This window comes from Euwallacea fornicatus, chromosome 9 (genome assembly GCF_040115645.1).
Source record: "Euwallacea fornicatus isolate EFF26 chromosome 9, ASM4011564v1, whole genome shotgun sequence".
Taxonomy (NCBI): Eukaryota; Metazoa; Arthropoda; class Insecta; order Coleoptera; family Curculionidae; genus Euwallacea; species Euwallacea fornicatus.
Genome location: NC_089549.1, coordinates 2,125,735 through 2,142,074, shown reverse-complemented (window position 1 = coordinate 2,142,074; position 16,340 = coordinate 2,125,735). Strand labels below are relative to the sequence as shown.

The 16,340-nt window shown below is 35.4% G+C and overlaps 2 protein-coding genes across 3 annotated transcripts in view; one reads left to right on the top strand and one right to left on the bottom strand.

The window, feature by feature from the left end:
• The window catches only part of LOC136341022 (ras-related and estrogen-regulated growth inhibitor), a 44,439-nt gene extending 40,027 nt beyond the window's left edge, over window positions 1-4,412 (bottom strand). The window contains exon 1 of the mRNA XM_066285587.1: window positions 4,167-4,412. The gene's annotated coding sequence lies outside the window, so the exon portion shown is untranslated. The remainder of the gene's footprint in view (window positions 1-4,166) is intronic.
• Window positions 4,413-10,685: 6,273 nt separating this feature from the next.
• Window positions 10,686-14,731, top strand: LOC136341024 (uncharacterized). 2 transcript variants are annotated; one of them, XM_066285591.1, is made up of 6 exons: window positions 10,686-10,725; window positions 11,169-11,359; window positions 12,673-12,778; window positions 12,835-13,060; window positions 14,021-14,122; window positions 14,265-14,731. In XM_066285591.1, the coding sequence occupies exons 2-6, from the start codon at window positions 11,182-11,184 to the stop codon at window positions 14,292-14,294; spliced, it is 642 nt and encodes a 213-aa protein (XP_066141688.1). In that variant the 5' UTR covers window positions 10,686-10,725; window positions 11,169-11,181; the 3' UTR covers window positions 14,295-14,731. The 2 variants fall into 2 exon arrangements, 1 of the variants encoding a protein (XP_066141688.1); XR_010732422.1 differs by lacking the exon at window positions 10,686-10,725 and having other exon boundaries at window positions 10,758-11,359; window positions 14,021-14,181.
• Window positions 14,732-16,340: the final 1,609 nt, after the last annotated feature.

The following is a 16,340-nucleotide window of genomic DNA, read 5'->3' as shown; positions in this document are numbered from 1 at the left end:
TCGTCAGTTTAAGAACCTTCGGCAAAATCACAACGTTAATGAGCTGATTGGATAAAACCGTTTATCAGTTCATTAAAACTTGACTTACGACTGAGAGCTCGCTGATGTCAAGATAATGGTATTAAATTTGTTAGCCCTTCGAGAACTTATTAGTAAAAATAAAAGGAAATTTTACGAAGATAAGCCATTTCCTACCTGCATAATAGATATACGTGTTGTCACAGTTTCCACCCAGTTGAGCACTGTTTGAGCACTCGAGTATAAGCTTGATCATAAAATGGGTTTCCAAAGATGTTTCCTAAAAGCCTACATAAATAATAAACATTTTACTGCTGATGTGGGAGATTTTTAAAAATACTTCAAACCTTGTGAAAATGCTAAATTTATTATTTACAGCCCACAAAAATTTCTCTTCCTCGTAATCGAGTCTAAAATTGGCGTAAGTTCCAAGAACGAGTGGTGGCCACTCGTGACAACTAATTGAATACTATGAAGGAAATTATTTCTGACCAAACCACACACGTAATTGCAAATTACAGATTTCGGTTTGTGTTTTCTGGATAGAAATTAGGTTAGTTGCATATATACTTAGTTTCGCAAAAAATGCACTACCCCGTAATAATAATTATTAAGTCTAGTAATTATGGCCAAATAACGCTTCAAAATTGAGTAACAAATTATCAGACTTTCAGTAAAAAAGAAAAAATGCCATTATGTTTTTTTTCCATGAACTGATCGATTAATAATGTCCTGAAGACAAGACTAGTACCGTTCATGCAGACTCTACCAACCAGCACTTTCCAACAGGATAACGCAAGGCTGCATACTGTGAACATTACTCGAATGTACCTGCAACAAGCAAAATTGAAAATGCTACCTTGGCCCGCACGGTCACCGGACCTATCACCCATCGAACATCTTTGACACATGATGAGTTGCCATCAACGATATTTATCGTGGTCTCCAAAAAATTTAGTCGACCTACGATACCACCTTGAGAAAACATGGAATGAAATACCCTGGGAGGATATTGATCATTCGTTGCAAAGAATGCCCCGAAGAAAATATTATTAACTTTTTAATTATTAATCGTCGATTTTTTACTGACTTTCTGATCATTTGAGACTCTGTTATGAAGCATAATTTTGCCAAAATCACAAGGCTTAATTATAATCATTGCTTGGTGATGCATTTCATATGAAAGTGAATGTAGATGGTACCTTGTAGAAAAACATCTTGCCTGTGGAAACAATTGCGCTTGATTGGGCCTCAATTAGGCGGACCACACGGGACACCCAAAAGAATACATCAATGAAGTTGTAACGCAATTAAGGGTATGATGGAGTTGAAGGCTTAACTCGCAGATGCAATTAAGGGTATGATGGAGTTGAAGGCTTAACTCGCACACGCAATCCTGAATTTTCACCTAGACGGCCTTTTTGGAAAGCCAACGGATGAAATAAAATACAAAGAATTTTTTCCTAGTTTTTCATCTTAAACTTCTTATACGTTAAAAGAACCAATTTTGAAGGGAAAACATGGAGCTTTTAAGCGCTTTAGAGGAGATATCCTGTTTCCAAAAGGAGCATACCCCCAAACTCCTTATAAAATGGACATGTTGCTGGGAAATATAATATGATAAATAACTTTTGTTTGACTCTGCATTACACGCTACTTCAGACTTTATACAGGGTCGTTAATAAAAAAAACCATTGAAGATAGGTGTAAGATATTTTTCATAGAAAATGGTTATAACTACGAGTATTGTCCAAAAAAATGTATTTTCGGTATTTCATTTGAAATCCGGAGGCTCTGATATTAAATAAAATAGAGGGAAAAAATGTGAATCCCTACACCATCACCAAATCATGTATGATTTAAATACCACTGTGCACTAAACTCGCGACAATAACCAGGAACCTGTATGAACCCACCCATTTTTCGGAAGCAAACGTGAGTCCAATAAATTAGAAATGTGAAAAATTAAAAATCTCAACATTTCCTCTTTATTTCTGTTTTTCTCTCTCTCTCTCTCAACATCTCAAAAACATCTCATCTTATTTAAGCCTGCATAACACGTTTATTTCAAACTTAAGGGCTTTACATTCAGGGGATTGCAGCGCTGGGGGTCGAGAGCTGCAGCATTCAAAGCTTAAATTCGCTAACAGCTTTTGGTGTAGTAATTCGATTTAACAAGCAGCTGTTAATTTGATATTACGAAAAATGTTGATTCAAAATTCTGACTATCCAGCATATTACACTTCAGTATTTTAAATCAGCGCTACGTCGAAATGCTACCGCCCCAACGAAGTGCTGCGCCGCTTCTCTTCCCTAAAAGAAGAGAAGTACATGCAGGGAAGAAATTGAGAAGATTTTAACGATTTCAATCTCTTTTAAAGTTTCAATTATTTATGAAAGAGCTCAAAGGATTCTTCTCGTTGTTGTCTTTATCACTATCAAACAATCTGAACAATTTTTGAGAATTATTACAAATTCATTGGTTAATGCCAGTACCATATGAAGAACCAAAACCTTTAACTTTTCCAGCACTCAATATTATGATCATCATGAAACATGAAGAAAAGCGAAGGAGAAAACCTCGATAAATTCTTTACCTCGTCATCTATCCAATTGAAAATCATGAAGTTTACCCAAGATTCACTGTCATATGCTCCACGCATTTGGAAAAGAATGAAAAGCATCTTTTAATCCAAGAAAAATGAAGAAAAATGAAGATAACATTTGTCTCCTAGATTTAGTATGTCGGCGGATATCATGGGGAACTCTTCTACAGATTGAACATAATCATCGCTATTAAGGCCCCATTGCAGTCGAGTGAAGCTGGAGGGTGTTGATTTGGGTATGATTTAATGCGGTCGTACCGGCTGCCAAGACGAACTCTGCAGTGGGCGACCCCCCCAATGAGGTGATTGCGTCAGTTTTTTGGGATTCACGTGGGATATTTTTTATTGACCATCTCCTTAAAGGAACAACAGTAAGCGGAGAACATTATACAACTGTATTGCAGCGTTTGACCCAAGAAATTAAAGAAAAGCGGCCGCATTTGGCGGAAAAGAAAGAGTGTTTTGATCAACACAACGCACCAGTTCGCACTTCCGACGCAGCACTGGTAAAATTCAATCAATTTGGATTAAAATTTTCTACACACCCACCCAATTCGCCAGATTTAGCCCTTTTAGATTTTTTTGTATTTCCAAACGTGAAAAAACGATACGGTGCAAAGAGATTTGTCAGAAATGAAGAGATGGAGTCCAAGGTTGATACCTACTTTGAGACGTTCGAAGCTCCTTACTATAAACAGAATATAGAATCCATAGAACATCGCTGAGAAAGCATTTTCCATTTTTTTCTTCATTAAGCGTTAGATCGACTTCTTCTGGGAGTCCCCTCGTAATACGTGACTTGGTCATATTCAGTTGAGTATATTCTAATATTTGAACATAACTTACTTTTAATTTGCATTTTTCCTGGGAAGCTCACTTTTTTAACGTTCCATTGCCCAATAAATTATACTTTTGAACTTACTTAATCGCCGACAAATTTTCCAATTATTCTCGTTAGTTCAAGCTTACAAGATGCATGAGGAAGTAATTTCTCGTAAAATGCTATTAAACCTCCCTAAGTTTCACTAGTACTATGTGGTTTTGCCTTCTTGGCTAGATTAATGGTTGCTTATGCATTATTCCCAGACATGTTTGTTAATGAGAGGTTATTTGAAAGACAAATCGAGTAAACCTCAACATCAATTATTCTAAGTTTCCATTATAAAACAATTCGCAACATGTCTCAATTCTTTCCAAACAACTCCATTATGGAGTCACGAAGAATAAGATGTGCTCATTACACTCAAGCGTTTCCATAGAAGAATGGAGACTGCAATTCGCGAAACTTTAATTAACACATACGTAAACAATAAACAGCTCTAAGATAGTTAGGGAAATGGAGAAGTGATGGAGAAATTGTGGTTTCCATGAAATAATATTGTTGAAAGCCCCAGATTAAAGATTGAAATGCTGTTTTACCGCTCAAAAATGTTTTTTAAACTTTCTTCCCTTATTTCCAGTAACTCTAATTTGTCCTTTGGTAGCTCTATTTCATCTCTAAACATGTTTGTTAAAAGGAATGTTGCTCCAATCCTTACTTACTTAATTTTTTAATGTATTTTGAAACTGTCCTCTTCGCCTTTATCCCCAAAACATTTTCGCTGGTTTTAAAACACCGTTCGGATAGCTGTTCTAAATAATTGTTCGGATAAATCTGGAAACATCCTTGAAGCACTAAACTATTTTTTATGTTGCAATGGATAAATGACAGAGCGAAATGTATTCGAACTTTTACGCATCCAGCACGTGTTTTCCCAGTGGATACCCGGCTCGGATGTTTGGTTTCTGCTCCTGCAGAATCGCGCGATAAACTGACAATTTTCCTAAAAGATGCGTCCAGAATTTCCCATTTCCCCCTTTGGTTAGGCGCAAGCGTTTCGTTAGAATTTTTGTAAGAATTCTTTTCTAGACATTACTTATCTAATTACTGAAACGGAAAGGAGATAACTATAACTCGTTGACGCAACAAGGCAATTTCATCAGGAAGTAACTACATACTTTATAGGGATTTTAATAATGGCTAAAATACTTGCTCGGATCGTCTCTTGCTCGAAAAATTCGAAGGAATTTTTCCCCAAAGAGTGCAAACATGAAAGTCCCAAGATGCCTTCAGGGAACTGTCATAGACACAAATTTAATGCCTCCCACACAGTCTGAAAGTTTCAAGCAGCTACACATAAATACTAGTGGAAGCGGTTGACTGGATTATTTGCCGGAAAAGTTCCAGCAAAATCTATATTTCCTAAATAAACATAGATGGTTTTGTCAGATGACGTAGTATAAAAGCTTTTGCTATTGGATTGAAAAGCTTATAACTTCTGAAAAGTGCACTGAAATTGAAGTTTGTTTCTGGCGTTGCACGGCAAAGCACTGATATTTCAAGGGAGTTCATCACATCGAAGATGACAAATTTGGTCATTAACTCTGCTTTGAACGCACTCTAAATGCACCTTTGAGAAGGAAGGGTTTTCCATTATACGGAAAAGTTGTAAGTTCGGGCCTGTATGGCTGACGTAACTATTGCATTTGAAAATTGAAGTTTCCGGATAAGCAATTCTTTGACTTCAGATGCTTTGGAATCTCGAACGTAATTCAATAGAAATGGTGACAACGGCTAGTCGACTAATTACATCATTTCACAAGAACTCTCTATCATTACAATAAATTATAGCAACAGGACATATGTGCTTGCAATAGTGTCAACACGACAAAGTCAACAGTAATATCTCTTTATGATTAGAGCTCCTAACTATCGTTATATGAAACATTCAGTATAGGATGTCGAGTTAACAGTTCCTCAGATTCCGATGAGTTTGACAGCTCATCAAAGCTATCAAAACTTGAAACAAACAACATCGAAACCATGGCAACGCATGCATAACGCGCTTAAGCACTTAGCTATAACTGCAGGCTTTCACGAAATAATTCATAATTTCATTGAAATTTACGGTAAATAGGCATTATTTTATACCAAAATGAAGAAAATTGAATGTTCTTTCGTGCTCTATCGTAAACAGCGCACCGTTCTATTTGAAAAAATCAAGGAAATGGAGCCTTAAAACATAAAATTTAAGTTGCTGTTGCGAACACCTTGTATGCGATTTTGGCTCAATGAGTATTCGTGCCTGCTAAGGCGATCTTGCATGAGAATCCATCCCAAAATTACGAAAAAATCTAACTTAAGTTAACATTAGTATCAATTTTTTTATGAGGTACTGCAAATGTCTAAAATTTCTTGTAAAACGTCGTAGCTTCGAGTCGATGCACCTTAAGGTTCAAAAGGGTATTCTATCACGGAGAAAAAATGTAGGTAGTCTCATTTGAAAAAATTACACTTTACGATGCCCCACTCTTTTGGGATACCCTGTGGGGTGGCCACTAATTTTAAAATTCACCTTCATTAGTCTCATATACGTACATACCGATAATTGATTTCTCTATGAAATCACAAATCGTCAGAAGGTGATTGAAAATATCGCCCAAAGCGCCAGACTTGCTGAGACTGGTCTGATACTGTTGTAAACTAGTCATTTCAGTTCAAAAATCTTAAACTTAAATAATATTTACATTTCTTCACGTCTAATAAATAATCGCGAACGAAATGACTTTCTTCATGGAATATTTAGGTATTCGTGAAGCGGCATGTTATGAATTTTCTCGACAAATCCAAAATGATATTTTGTTACTTGAAAGATAAATGGAAAGCAAGAATCAGGAAATCAATAAACAGAACTTTGCGCGAATATTCTGAATATTTCATATGTACATCTTTGTCGACAATATTGAGTTCGTTCGTTTAAAGACCGATAGTACTTTCAGAGCTATTACTTACTAGTTCTCGTAGACTCATTTGGGTGTTACATAAATTAACTTCGGCAAGTCTTCGAATCATTTTTTTTTTTATCTTAGTGGGTCATTGAACATCAAACCGGATACATCTTAGTAGTATTGTCCAATAAGGTGAAAGATCAACGTAAATATGTGCTATCACTGAAAAACTGGCGCGTGTATTATAGAGCCATTGTGTAATTATTATATATTAGACGCGTGACTTTATATTACATTTCGTAAGACAACCATGAAGAGAAGTTCTTCCTTTATCTGAAACTGATATTGCTCATGCGGACCTCATTAAAAGCTTCGATAGCTGAAAACAGGGGTGCTCCTTTCTTAAGTGTACCGTAATTACTACCTTCTTTGCTTATATTAATTGCTCGAACTCAAGCCTCATATCGGGTGATAATTTAAAAAAACCTCGGGTAACAGCAAACGTAGGGCGTTGCTTCAACCATACGCTATTTACCATCAAACAGCTGGCCGACATTATATTAATAGATTAATATATCCTAGACATACCTCTAATGTTCCAACACCCATTTGAGGTGGTTTTCTAAGAATCGACCTTGTTTAAGAAAAATATATTATGAATTTCGTGATCGCCTCTACTGATAACGAGGCAAATATTTACTATTCTGGTAAATACATATTTATAGTTATTTTCAAGTGATGACCGTATCGAGCAAAATAGATTTTGTTTGCTAGTTGAGTTAGGGGCACATTTACCAGAAATGGTCATTATATATATGGTAAATCTCTCTTTTAGGATAAATGGTCGTAAAGTTTCTATTCTTGACGTAATGGTGTATCAAAATTTTTAACCGTAAAAGAGATTTTCGTCCATAAGTTATGTGCACAAGTTTTCAGCACTTCAGAAGTGCCTTCAACACCGACCCCAATTCTAGGAAAGTTGAACTAGAAATTGTGATTGATTTTATTCCAAACTTTGATAGAATCTAGATGAATTTAATAATACGCAGGATGCTGAACTAAATTGCTCCAAACTCTTGCATAATTTGCTCCTATACTTACAATAATTTTGGAGAATCAAAATCGATTACTTTTAATGTATTATTACGCCGTCGCATTAATTTCACCGCAGCCAAAGCTTTTTTAATTTCAAAACGGGGCTTTAAATTAGTGTGTTCAACTATGAACTTTAACCAAAGTTGCTCAGGTAGACTTTTCGTTCAAATTGGTAAACAGAGGAAAATCTCCCCTCTAAGAATTGTGAGAAAATCAATTCGAAATCAGGAAGCAAGATAGCGCCACTTATTTTGAAAGGTAAATTTTGCTGCAAATTACTTCCAAAAGGAACAATAGAAATAATCCGACGATTTTAAAGGATTTTCACGGCTATTGCGTTATAATAATTCACTGAAATATCGTCGAACTGGGTTATAACGAACACGAGGAAACCAAAGATTTTGTTCACTATAGCAGGGCTTTCATTATATTCGATTCTGATTAATACGCCCATGCATATACTATGTTCGTCTTGGCTGACACTAACTGCTTTCACTTGTAGGGAAATTGATTGGGGGTGTGAACTAAACCTAGATATATGCCCATTAATTTTATATAAAGTCAAATGGGCATCCACGCATTTGTATTTTACTCAAGTCTTAACATTCAATACTAATAAAATGCAGCTAACGCACTCCAAAATCGTGGAAAATCGACTACGATTCAATACTCGGGGATTCCCTTGTGTCGAGATTATTTCGACAAAAAATACCTTAAAATTGGTCTAATAAAGACTCCAAAATGATTTTAGTTCGTTATAACCAATCGGACCTCAAATTCTTCCTCGACAAGACGTTTGCTAAAACCGTTGATTCATTATAAACTCACTCATTATATTAAAACAGGAATAACACGTAGTTACATAAATACTTAGTAAATTCCTTACATTTAGTTCGTTAAAGGCAACCATTCGCTATAACCCAGGATCGTTATATACAAATTTGAGTCTACATATGTATAAAGTACTGAACGGAATCTATCTAGTTGCATAAGCTGAAAACATTGTCTTAAGGCTAGAGGACGGTCCTTCGAATTTGGAGGTACCTCATTTTGTAAAACGCTTCTTACCCGCTTTTTTACGGTTTCCCAATCAATTTTGCCTGAAATCCATCTTATACCAAGCATTTAATTTAAGATTGATGTTGAAAGTGGTATTCTCTCATTAAAGGACTTTACGTACCTTAAGAATAGGATTTTTTACATCTCCCTCGCAACACTAATCGAAAATGCGACAACAGGCTCAGTTACCACTATTTTTTTGGTTTTGTAACCTCTTCCACAGCATGCAATGGGGCGATCATTCAGACCCTTAATGTAACTTAGTTTCTTTCTTAAGATTAAGCGGCATTGTTTATTATAATATTAAGGAATATTGATTTCAACATAACAGATCGTAAAAAGGAAATACTCGAGGTGGACTTCATAAATTTAAATTACAAATAACGTAATATTAACGATCTTCTAATTAACCTCAAATCGAAATAAATATTTTGAGGTTATGATGAGATGAACGAAAGAGCCAACTAGAAGAAAGACCGCTATACTATCAATCTGTCTCTCTCTGTATTTTACACATATTCCATCCTTATCTGGCATTCTTGTGGACGTTTTGAAACTGTCTTACCTGTGGTGTCACATTGACCCATTTTCTTCAGAGCTATCGCTTTATTAAAGAGGTCATCCCCTTTAACGCGCGCTAAACACTTGGCAATGGAATGTCTGGAATGTTGACGTGACATAATCTTTAAAGGCGCCATGTGTTTTCCGTTTATCTGTGTTCACCTTGAATTAACCTTCACGGTATAGTGTGAAAGGAACGAGGGTATTTCAAGATTTAAAAATCCTTTCAGCCTAATTTGGCTTTTAGCATATTTTTGTATAACTGTTTAACAATAAAATAAAAATAAATCTAGACAAAAAAAAATGCGGAAAGTGCCTTCTTACTAAGACACACGAGCACTTTTTGCCTCATAAACCAACGAATCCTCGACCATTTTAGCAGTATTGCGAATGATGATTTTAAGAAACTTGATTAAGTGTTACGAATTTCTCCAGATCGTTAATAACTGAGCCGGATAATTATTTTTTCCTTCTTTTCCATTCTGAATTTGCATCGATAGGTATTTTTTCATATTCTACAAAAAGAGTGAAAGATACGGAGAAACAGTCGAACTCGGTTACGAAGAACACGAGGGGACCAGAGATTTTGTTCGCTACAGCCGGGCGTTCGTTGAATTTTATAAATTTTTAAGTAAATTTACTTTTTAATTTTTTTTTAAAGTAAAATTGCGATAACATACAAAAGTTAATGTTGCGAGACAGGATGCTTAAAGTCTGAAGACTATGGAACTGATTTGCTTGTATGTAATATGATAAATGCTGATTCTGCTGGACCTCATAGACAATGGGAGTACTGTTGCCTTTGTCTATTTATTAAGAAAAAAAATGGTCATATTATTGTTATATTCGATACTAATTAAGGTTTACATGGTACATACACAGGTCTACATACTATTAGGTTCGCATTGAAAATATATACTTGTATTAAATTTTCTTTTTATTTGCAGTGTTAAGATTTATAAACTCGTTAAAAGGGAAAAAACACAAAAAAAAAACACTTCTGTTTTATTTCTACCTATGCAATACTGATGTAGTCCATTATATTACTACTACATACAATTTCGTTTATTAATTTATTATTTTATTTAAGACATAACAATTTTGATTTTATGTTCAGAAGTCTGTAATTTCAAAGTATGTATATGCTTACGTATAAACAACAAATAAACTAAACTATCCAAGTTAGTTCATTTTTCCATATTAGCCATTGATTTGTCAGGCAGATTGCCGTTCATCATTTATCACTTCAAAATAACTCATTCTTCTCCCCAGCGTCGCCATTTCTTGAATAAGCCCGTTATAGGTTCAAACTGGACACAAATATTAAATAAACCGTTTAATTGTTATCAAATTACTTTCACTTATCACTAGATAAACAGCCCTCTTTATGCTTGCCTAAGGCAAAAAGTTCCGGGCAGACACTATTTTTAGTCATTTTTATCAATATTTACTAATTAACTAGACGCTTAGAATTATTTTTAATAACTGATTATAAATTTTGTCACTTAATGTGTCCCCTTGTGGCCAGCGGCTGTATTCTCAAACTATTTTCATTGGTCATGAAATAACAACAAAACAGTTTAAATTGAATACAGTTCATTTGACTTGGATTTCCAAGGTAAGAGTTTTTTAAATATTTTAAAAATCTGCGCCCTTATGCTAACAAAGGAAATTTGATAGTTTTAAATCGAGTTATATGCATTCATAATCCACAAGGGACAAAGGAATAAAAATAATGGGGAATCAAGGGGAAAATACCAATATGTTCATGGACGGTAACCTGATATCCAACCGGAAAATTAGAGAAGTAATAGCCACACTAATATTAAATATCTGGAAAATTGACAATATAAAGGAAATAGTTCTCGGATATTTGATACTTCACGGTTCGTTAAATTATATTGGCCCCAAAAATTGGGGGAAATGTGAATATAAAAACCGGAATTTTGTATAAAGCTCTTTTAGTGCTCAAAGGGCTTTTCTTTTCAAAGCCGACGTATCGTCAACCTTCTTTTAGCCTCTTCTCAAACAATAGGTCTGATCACATTTTTGCACGTTTAGGGGGATTTTAGGGATGTCAATAAACTTTCGGCTAGTCATCCTTTATCTTCTGTTATCGCTGATTCTGACATCCCTCAATTGTGAAGCCAGACGCAGGGATCCAGAATTTAAGGTGGCTCTCAAGTACTGTGGATCCAGACTCACCCAATATCTGCACGAATTTTGTGATGTATTTTATGGACTGGGAGATCGTAAGTGGAATTACTGTAGGTCGCTCGGGCTTTGGCAACAGCTTTTAATCCAATTTCGCTAAAATTTTAATTCTAACTCGTCAAAAAGCGTTAAAACTCATAGCGGTTCGTATTGCCAAATTCAGTTCAGAACTAGCACAAAGAGATTATTTCCGCACTAATTTTCCTAATCCTGTAAATGTCAAAAAATATTCATTTGCAGCAGAAGTGCGGAAAATAATGCCTTCTCGTATGGCTATAAAAACAATAGATAACGGTATGTTAAGAAACCAGTTTTGCGGACGGTAAAGTGGTGCTTTTGACTTTCACCTGCGAGCGATAAAATCACTTTATCGCACACTGCTAGGAAAAGTGTATTATTACGTGATTACCTCTATTTTCTTTGCTTTTTTTTGCGAAAAAGTGTATTTTCAAATAGATTCGGTTTGTAAGATTGTTGATTATTATTTGGTGAGTTTGTAAAGATTTCCTTAACGTTCGTTAGGTGCTTAGAGAACCTGCCGCAGCTACCAAAACTCTACTAAGCGGTTCAGTGTTTTTTTCTCAAATTCTCTTATAATTGCATTAAAAATCCATAAAACTTCGTTGGCCAAAGTGACATTCTTGTCAAGATGAAATTTTGCTTTAAAGTAGTTAATTTAATAAAAATTCCCTTAGTACTAGTTATTTTTGAAAATGTGACGCTGCCACTGGAAGTCTACTAAACTGCTTAGGATTTGTTTCCCAAATAGATCTTATAAGTGCTTTTTATAACAGCAAGAAGTTCATTAGCGTAGGTAGTTTCTCTTAACCAGCTCTTAATATTGTCAAAACCCTTACTCATCTTAGTACCAATCGTTACTTTAAAAGTATGACCCTTTCACTAGAAATTCTTTAAATTTTCATGAATTTCTTTTAACTTCTTACAGAAGTTGATGTACTCTTGTGAACAACTGAACTGATCTGATCTAAACTAAACTTAATTGGCTTTTGCGTTAAACTGTTTTTTATCTCTGCCCTATAGGGTATAGCACTTAACACCCTAAGTTTAGCATTGAATTACCATAAATTAACCCTCTTAGCAATAGATACGAAATCTAAGACAAAACATTAGGGCACGTGAAATAGCACCATTGTGACAGATCACAATAATTGATGCCTTAAGGGCCGGAATTTAGGAATCTTCCTTTAAGCTGCGCTTCTATGGTTCTCGAGTCTACGTTGATTTGATAGGAAATTAAGGCCACCTGGGCATCAAGGCGAATGTACAGAGGGATTATTAGAAACTATTAATTATTCCGGAAAATTAGGTAGATTAACTGGAGGAATTTTAGGAAGGCCCAGTGACCCAAGAAACCGACAAGAACTGAATGAAGATTGCTGCGTCAGCCCTTGCAGTATTTTATTCATGGTTTTGGCCTACTGCAAGACCCCGAAAATGTAAGTGCATCTGGCCAATTGCCGATCCCTTATTAATTCATCATATTCTTGGACAGTGACGTCATAAAGAGCACATTTGGAGAAGAAGAATTCAACTTGTATGAAATCCTCAGAATGAACACGACCATAAGGAGTATGGAGGCATTAAATGAAACTCTCTCAACCACCATTTCACCAACCACTGTTAGTGAATCGAATGTGAATGGGAACGTAAGAAGGAAGAAGCACATTAGAAAGCGCAGGATAAGGAAGGACAGATGCAGCTGCGCTAAAAGTAGGGAGGTACGTTTTCCTCTTGAGGTGTTTAGTTCTTAATACAGAGTGTTATTGAATAAATGTTTGATATTCCACAGGGTGATTTTTCGAGTAGTTCTAAGATGGAAAAATTTTTATAAACATTTTTCCTAGCTCGTTTAATTGGCAAGATGCGGGGTATCAAAGTTGAAAAAACAAATCACATATATTTCGATGTATTTCAGCTAATTTTACGAAATTTCGTATCGACGGGTTTTTCGGGATGAGAAATTCAAATTTAGCGACGATTTAGTTGTACCGTATAGAGGGCGCCACAAGCGATCATTAGGGCACATTTAAACAGCTGCAACTTTTTTGTGTCACACTGTATGTCACTTTCGAGTTAAAAAAATCTTCTCTACCTTGTCTGTTTGACGAAGTTGTGCCTTGCTGCCGTCGCTGGGAGCGACAGTTTCCAAGAGAGCGTTTAAAGCTGATTATGCATGCTAATTACCTAATACAGCTAAATTAACTTGCTATTTTACTTTTTATCCATTGAAAATGACAAAAATTACATAAACAATAACAATAAATATCTTCAAACTTTTAGATTAAGTTTATAAGTGTCAGTTCACGTCAGCTTGTCTTTTTTTTTCCACGGCCTACTTTCTTCATTTACATTCTTTTGGGAACGCATCGGACAATACTTAATTGTCCTAATGGTCGCTTGTGGCGCCCTCTGAAAGGTAAAACTAAAACGTTGATAAATATGAATTTCTTCTCCCAGAAAGTCACTGGATACGAAATTTCGTAAAGTTTGCTGGAAGAGGTCGAAAGACACCAAAGAATATGTGGTTTATTTTTCCAACTTCGATACCCGGTATCTTAAAAACTTGACGAGCTATAACAGGTGTGTATAAAAACTTTCCAGCTTAAAATTACTTGAAAAATCACCCTGCCAAATATCGAACAATTAGTCAATAACGCCCCGTACATTCTTCTCTTCAGATGGAGAAGAAGAGGAAGGCGTTGCTGGCTAGAGCTGTTCCAGAATACATAGTGGGAATGTCAGACTATCAAGAAAATGAACCAATTATTATAGAAACCCTAGTATGATCCATTGATTTTTTAGTATTAAAATCGACAGGACTATATGAAAATAAGTTAATGTATGTTTTAGTAAATTAAGTTCTTACAAGTTAATCGTCAGGAATTTGTTAAAACATGGCACTCAATGTTGGTGTATTTTTAGATCGTGCATTATCCGAGGTGTTTGCAATAATAACGCAGTATCCGGTGCCAAGCCTTGGTCGAAATAGTAAATAGATCAAGCGGATTACTGGTAAAACGATGATGGACTTCTCCACATCGTTGCCCGGAATATTTCACGAGAGGATTTTCAGATTCCAAGTTTCACTTGATTGATTGGAGGGAGAGGGATTCGAGTGCATGCAACATAGTTTCCCAGAAAGTGCTTTGCCAGACAAAGGCGAAGGTTCTCTCATTATTTTCATTTTCTAACGTGGAGATCTCATCTCCATGGAAGAAGGTCGTAGTTTTAGATTACGGTTTCCAATTTGGGACACCGTCTCTTTTAGGCCCAAGCGACGAAATCCGGTAATAAGTAATCAATAAGTAGAGAGACTGGATTTTGAGCTAGGATGTAGTTAGAATGAATTCGATAATCACTGAAAGGAAAATCTTAACATAAAAGTGAAATATTTATAGAGATCATTTCAAGCATTGCATTGTTCTATGTATAAAATAATAAAATTATCACTGGAAGGACTCTTTACTAATAGATAGAGCTGTAGTTGGCCTGCTTAATAACGCAAGTTTTGAATATTTTTTCCACTGACCTTAATTCATCCCTGAGTTGTCGGACCAGAACCATAAGAATCACGGCTGCGTCACAGATTATTCGTACCTTACACAATAATGCGATATTTATCCTTTTGAGGTCTTCTTTGGTGCCCTTGATGGATTATTCCAAACTAACCTTTTAAAAGCCCAATTCTCGAAATGCAAATGCAAATATTTTAGTTCAAGCCGACATTACCATCAAAGTAATTTCATCTATCGAGTTTCCTCCTCTCTTGTCCTTGCTCTTAAGAAATTGAATTTTAAACTTGAAATAGACATCAAATTCACTCAATCATTCCAGTCAAATCCAGTCAAAGCGGAATCCAAATTTTTACCTTTAAGTTTCTTGTACACAACTTGTACTTCTTTTTGACTAGGGCGCAGACCATCTCATATGGGTACATTTTTAGTTGCTTTGCTTGTTTTATTTCTTTCACCTTTTTTGCAAACGCAGGGTGTTCAGGTTTTTTATATGTACATCTAACGTATTCAACGAAAAAAATAATATTAATTTGCTATATAAACCATATTCGAGAAAAGCTTTTTTAAGAAAATACAGTACGTTAAAGTTTTATATATTTTTAAACTTATCTTTTATAACTCCGAAAGTTTTTGAGATATTTGGCTCACATTTTGAGCATAAGTTAATAGCATAATTAAACGGATATATTTCACATTATTCCCTGGCGGTGACGAAGTGGCTAAATACGAACTATCCACAAAGATGGGTGGAGCAGCAGTGTTTTGGCCTCCTCGCTCGTCCGATCTAACATCTGTAGGTTTTTATGTTTAGGTGATGAACAAGATGCTAATAATTTATTCACTACAATATTAGTGTAGATAGTGCAAGCACGTCTCTTGGGTAAACCCAAAACAGTTCCGCTTAGTTTCCTTTTAAAGAGCTCCCAGCTCTTGGGTTTCTTGCTAGGCGCATGTTTTTGATTTAAATTTTTGAAGAATATGCCACGATTTGAAACATTTAATTTTACATTCCGAATATTGTCAATAACTGAGCGCTGTTCAGGTTCTTCGCAAACTGCAATGTGACGTTCACTAACTTTTTAGTGAATTCTAATAAAAATTCAGCTCAGTCCAAATTCCAGAAAGGTCATGAAAGACGAGGGCTTCTCTGAATCCGCATAATTCGTGGTAATTGATTTTTCCATATATCATGAAATTCATCGCATATTACCATTCACTTATGGGAGTTGAACAAATATTTCCCACTTTTAAATTTTCGAACATAGCTATCCATTGAGACTCCACAGAACAGAAGAGAATTTTCCAAAATATTTCCAACATAAAAAAGTGGAAAATTGTATTAATTGGTTTTCTTTCAGAGCTGAAAAGTGCTTGATGCCTTGAAATTGGTCCCATCAATCACCTAGCGTTCTAAAGAGGATCATTAGTATGCTTTCCCTTATTCTTTCAATTACTTAGAAGCCCACGCAAGTATTCATTTTTG